The sequence below is a fragment of the Photinus pyralis genome, unplaced genomic scaffold (assembly GCF_008802855.1).
Source record: "Photinus pyralis isolate 1611_PpyrPB1 unplaced genomic scaffold, Ppyr1.3 Ppyr1.4_LG1, whole genome shotgun sequence".
NCBI classification, from domain to species: Eukaryota; Metazoa; Arthropoda; class Insecta; order Coleoptera; family Lampyridae; genus Photinus; species Photinus pyralis.
This window is the reverse complement of record NW_022170249.1, coordinates 33350665-33356225: the sequence shown is the minus strand read 5'-3', so window position 1 is coordinate 33356225 and position 5561 is coordinate 33350665. Positions and strand designations below refer to the sequence as shown.

Sequence of the window (5561 nt, the reverse complement as noted above, 5' to 3'; positions counted from 1 at the left end):
ACACGCAAAATTAAAAAACATTTACAATAATTAACTGTTGATGATGAATATTTGTTTTTGGTTTCTCTTGAAATCAACAATCAATTTGCGCTCGAATTACACACAAGATTTTTTTCTACCCTCATTTTTTTTTTTTTTTTGTGAACAATTCATGGAAAAATGGATTTAAATCGGTGGCTATTGGAAAAAATAGTATAAGCAACCTGGATTAAACTAGTTTTTGTTCTCATATTAAAGCCCTTGGCAAGCCTCAGGTTTTAAACCATTCTCTCAAGGACAAAAACTCTTTTTGTCGCTTATCGACAAACTGACATTTCTCGAAAAAGAGGACGTTTGCGTTGTCAAATATGAGCGCAAATGCCTACTTTGGATATCGATTGTAGAATAGTTTTTTCCAAAATATTTTTGCAAAAAAGACAAACTGTACTGACCGCACTCTCAGTATGACCGTCATGCGGCCGTGTGTTGGTCTGTTGGAAATGTGTGGTTTTTAATCGTTATAAAAAATACTATTACAACTTTCTATCTCCGCAACTAAGTTGACTAGCGGTTGAGGCGGTGGAGTGTTAGGGGAAAATGATGGTGTGAATGTTGGAGTGGGTGATGGTACAGAGATCGATAGGATGAATCAATTGGATCTCCTAAGCGTTCTGCCTTTAATAAACAAGTTAATTACTGGCGTAATTCATTTTGAGTGGTAACATTTCTTCGGATCTCATTTTTATAAACCGAAGCACCATGTATGTACAATAAATCCGTCACATCGGTGACACAGGGATGGTTTGGTTGGTAGTGGCTACGCTTACGCTGTTTTGTAGCACAGAACACATTTTTAGGTTATAGTATCTGAATTAAAATGTTGATTTCTAATTAATAATTTCCAATATTAGCACAAAATGAAACTTTATAGCGTCTTGTTTCGACAACATATTGGATGGCATTTCAAGAAAAACTGGAGAACTCAAGGGAAGAAGGTTGCCAGTGACACAGGAATTGCAAAAATTCTTGCAGATAGAGGGATACCACTGTATCAACCAAGAGATATATTGGATCCTGCTAGAGTAGATCTGTAATTGATGCAGTGCTCTTTTACTGCACTTGTTTGACTTGCTGCTTTTAGAATCGATGAAGTTCCTGATTATATACCGCAGCCCGTAAAGTTTGATAACACCCATCCAAATTGGCATGACCGAATTTGTCACACATATACAGATAATGATGTACTTGTAGAAGGACTGAAGCAAGCTAAAATTATTACTAATACTGTTGAACCTCACAATGGCCTTCCATTTTCTATTGAACTTAAGAAACCATCAAGCAAGATTGATAATAATGTGAGAAGTATTATTCTAAATTCTCACCTGTTCGATGCTGAGCAAGTGAAATTGCCCAAGAGAAAAGATCCTGAGAGACCAGCTTGGAACTTCCCCCGCGATTACGGGGTTTCAGAAAAACGAGTGAAGTATGAACTTATCCACCTGTAGTGCTCATTTCTCACCTGTGTTTTAGCAAGTTGATTGTTACTAAACTACTACTAGCAATCGAACTATTGGCCGATCAGAATTTAGTCAAACAGAGGCTTGCTATTAATGATTTGCCATTCTGGTATCCATTTGAAAAAGCAGGAGAACTATTCCAATTTCAATTAACAGGCGATTGCTTGGTAACATCGTCTAATCCTTTACCCCCTATTTCCTCTGAGACAACGGAAAATTTGGAATTGCCGGTAATGGATCCAGTGAAATATACCGTTAGCTTAAATGTGGAAAATATTTATGACTTAAAAAACTTATATCGTAAGTATCTTTTTCAGTTTTTGATTTAATTATTTACTTTCAACCACATATTGGCCGTGATGGAACACTTGTTACTGTTGGCCATTGAGCAGTAGCATAGAGTAAACCTATGCCATATATTACTTAAGTACATTTTAAATATGTAATATTTATTTTTGGGGTTGTAACTGACAAAAATGTTTTGTTTCCAGCGGTAGAGAGCTTTATACAAAAATCTTGTCCCCATACTGTCTTCGTACATTACAATAAAACCGATATTCGCAATCTTTTTGAAGAACCTGTGACAGAAGACCAATTCTTGGGACGGTCATTGCTGAAAGCCTACACTGTCGCTGCATCGTATGCGCGCCAGAAATTTGGAGTAAATTTTTTAAAGGATGTATTAAGGTAATGTGCTAAAATATGCTTGTAGGATGTGAAAGTGTTACCTCAACCAGTAACCGTTCAGTGTATTCATACAGATGGTCAAATTTTCCATTTTGGTGTGATTCAGCTAAATACGTTGGATACGTCGATTGCAAGTAAAATAAAAAATCTTTGGTACCAGACACCAAGAATGCAGTTGTTTGAGTCGTGTGGTTATAAACGTGGCCGGCCTATGTTGGAAGGGTATAATAGTGATGTATTTACGCATTTAAATGCATTTTATAATAATGTGTGATAGAAATATAGAAACTGTCACTAAGTAAACAATTACCTTCTTTTTAACCAACAGTTTTTACATGTTTAGTAATTGAAAAATGGATTTCTTATTGTTATGCGTACAAGAGTTAATTTTCGTCATTACTTAAATCTACTTTACTGGTAAGTCTGTCAAAGTATTAAAGTTTTTTTCCGGCATTCTAGGTCCTATCTTTATTCAGCTTCTTGTCCTTATCAAGAATACGCTCAAGAATGTGTCCGTAATGAGCGAGGTAAAGAGGCAAACAAAATATTTTAATTCTTTAGCATGGTGCTCATTTTACTCTTGTTATGTATTTTTTACAGAAACCAATGACCCCACGTCTTTTTTCTGATTTATATAGAACTGATAATTTCATTTTCAAAATTAACAATTCAATTCCAATTTTTAATTAGTCTATACAAGGTGTCCCAGATAATAATGAACAGTACGAGGATTTCAGAAACTGTAAATGTTAGAAATCTGTATGGTCTTGTAATCTTGTGGAATGATAAAAATGGGAATGAGAAGGGAGCTTATTTCTTTATGGTTCTTCAAATAAAAACACAAAATCAGTATATTACATATTTTTTGAATATTTTGTGAAGTAAGTAGAATTACCTACCTTCTAAAATGTTAGTATAATTTTTTGGGTATCTTATGAATTACCAAGCGCAGAATATTCACGACCTGACCACAGCTTGCTGTGACCTGACTGAAAGAAACGATTATGTAACAGGTGGTCGCTTAGCGATTTTAAAAAATTTGGTTTTGAATTTGTATTTTATTTAAACAAAGGCAAATTGACACATATACCGCTTTATAGCGAACATGAACAAAAGTATATCTGGCGATAACAAGAAACATATTGCAGAAAGCGGGCGCGGTGGTTAACGATCTCTTCTAATTTGAAATTTAGATTTATTAGTCTTAATTTGCTATCACAAGTGGTCTGAAGCAGATAATAATAATAGGTATAATAATAACTTTATAAGATCATAGACCAAAGTATGTGGCATTGATCAAGTCTGCAAAAAAAAATATACATAGTACTTAACATGTACAGGATTGACAAATAAGTTAACAGAGGCGCAACGATTTTGATTATTCAAGTAGAGAGAAAAAGATCAATTCTCCTTGAAAAAATTTGTAAACAAGTGGGTACAATTAACAATGATTTAGTGTTATCATCCTATGAAATTTATTTGATTCAAATAAATAGTAAGGTATACAAATACAATGAATTAAACTATCACAAAAGGGTGTATTATATCACAATTATAAGCGTACATCAAATTTGTTAACTACAAGCATCATTTTTTCTTATAACATTTAACGTTGATAACAATATTCTAGGTAGCTAGTCAATGAGATTTTTTCTGCCAATTTGAGGAATGTAATGACTTCGGAGGTATTTTTAACAGCAATCACTGAAATGAAACGGATTGAAGGAACAGATTTTAGTTTTGAGTACATTGTTTCGGGAATAGGTAGAAACTATTCAGGATACCCCATCTAAACGATTGCGCTACAGTAGTTTTCATGTGTGATGTAATAGAACAAGAGACATTTAAATGCAAACTGCATTGAGTTTATCCCTACACATCCAATACAATTCGGATTTAGTTTCCGTAGTCGACATACTGCTACTATTTAATGGACCAATTTTTTGTTGTTATTAAAAAAATGTTTACAATTATTTAAAAAAAAGAAAGTTCTATCAAAATATTTAGTATATCAAAACGCTACCAGTACAAAAATTGGCAAGTAGTTAGAATGTCATCTCAAAGTAAGTACAAAAGGAAAGTTTTGAGGACGTTAAAAGACCGGACGACAGAGTATTTTTTATTTGTTTGCGCAAAACAGTATGGCATTTTTACTCAGGATTGTTTTTAACGTCCTTGATGAGAAAGATCATAATTTTTCACTTTCTATAAAATAATGTTTAAAGGAACGGTTACTAATTTTCAAAGAGTATATGCAAACGGATTGTCTAGATATTGTCTCTGAGCACTAAATACAGGATCATCCGAAATCAAACATTTTGCTAGTTTTCCGTATGATTGTGCCTTTTACTTGTTTAGATCAGTAGGTACCAACATTTTTGAATAATTTACCCAACATACAATGGGCACAAGTTGTCCAGTTATCTACATCCAGCTATACCTAGGCGACACACATTTTAAAAAGAAACATTTTAATAATACATAATTATTATAATAATAATTCATTTTTTGCTGTTTTTTACATAACTAGTGATATAACGAGGTTTATGTAAAATTGTGTTACATTCAACATTTTAGGACAGATTTGTCAGATATCTGAATAGTTTTTATGTCAGCATCGTGATATAAAAAATAAAGATATATTTGTTTCATTTAAGTCATTTAAATAATTTAACGTATCTCAATAACGTACTAGCACTGTCTGAGGGTAGGATTTCATAAACTAAAAAAATTCCATATACATGATTTTGCTTTTTGCCATCCAGTGCGACATTGTTAAATCATTCATTAAAATGAAAATAGGAAACGTGTACTAAACCTAATCCAATTCCACAATTGTTGTACGTACTTTACGCTTCACTGCATTATGTTCTCTATATTTTAATGATTTCTTTTACTGGGCAGGAATTATGTATTGATATTTTTAACGGAAATTAAGCCCAGTAACGCACTAGGCAATCCGACACACGATTGGTTAATCGAGCTCGCCCAGTGCCTGAGCATTCACTAGTTACCATACCGTGGCTGCCGCAGCCAGGCTGTCTAGTGCGTTAGTGGCCTAAACCTACTGTATTGTTTGAAAGTCGGCACTACTTAATTTAAATTTGTAAATATTTAGAAACCTATCTGCTATTTTAGTTTGTATAATATGATACAGTTTTCTTTGCATTATATAAAAAGTATTTAACAGAGATGCAAATAGCTAATAGAGCAGAAATTTTTTAACTGCATAAATATTCGTCTTTCAATCGAAATTCTATTCCAAAAAAATGCAAAAAAAATTACTTTCCCTACTTTTTTAATGTGTAAATGGCCGTTTGCACCGACAAATTTAAGCGCTAGCTTAGCTTAAGCGTAGCTTAAAATCCATGACAACCA

At 33.3% G+C, this 5561-nt stretch overlaps 1 protein-coding gene across 1 annotated transcript; it reads left to right on the top strand.

Annotated features, from left to right (window-relative positions):
- Positions 1 to 788: 788 nt before the first annotated feature.
- On the top strand, positions 789 to 2486 carry LOC116182353 (39S ribosomal protein L37, mitochondrial). The gene is made up of 5 exons (XM_031502886.1): positions 789 to 1069; positions 1121 to 1462; positions 1510 to 1796; positions 1988 to 2157; positions 2209 to 2486. Exons 1-5 carry the CDS (start codon positions 897 to 899, stop codon positions 2455 to 2457), a joined length of 1221 nt encoding a protein of 406 aa, XP_031358746.1. The 5' UTR covers positions 789 to 896; the 3' UTR covers positions 2458 to 2486.
- The last annotated feature ends 3075 nt before the right edge of the window (positions 2487 to 5561 follow it).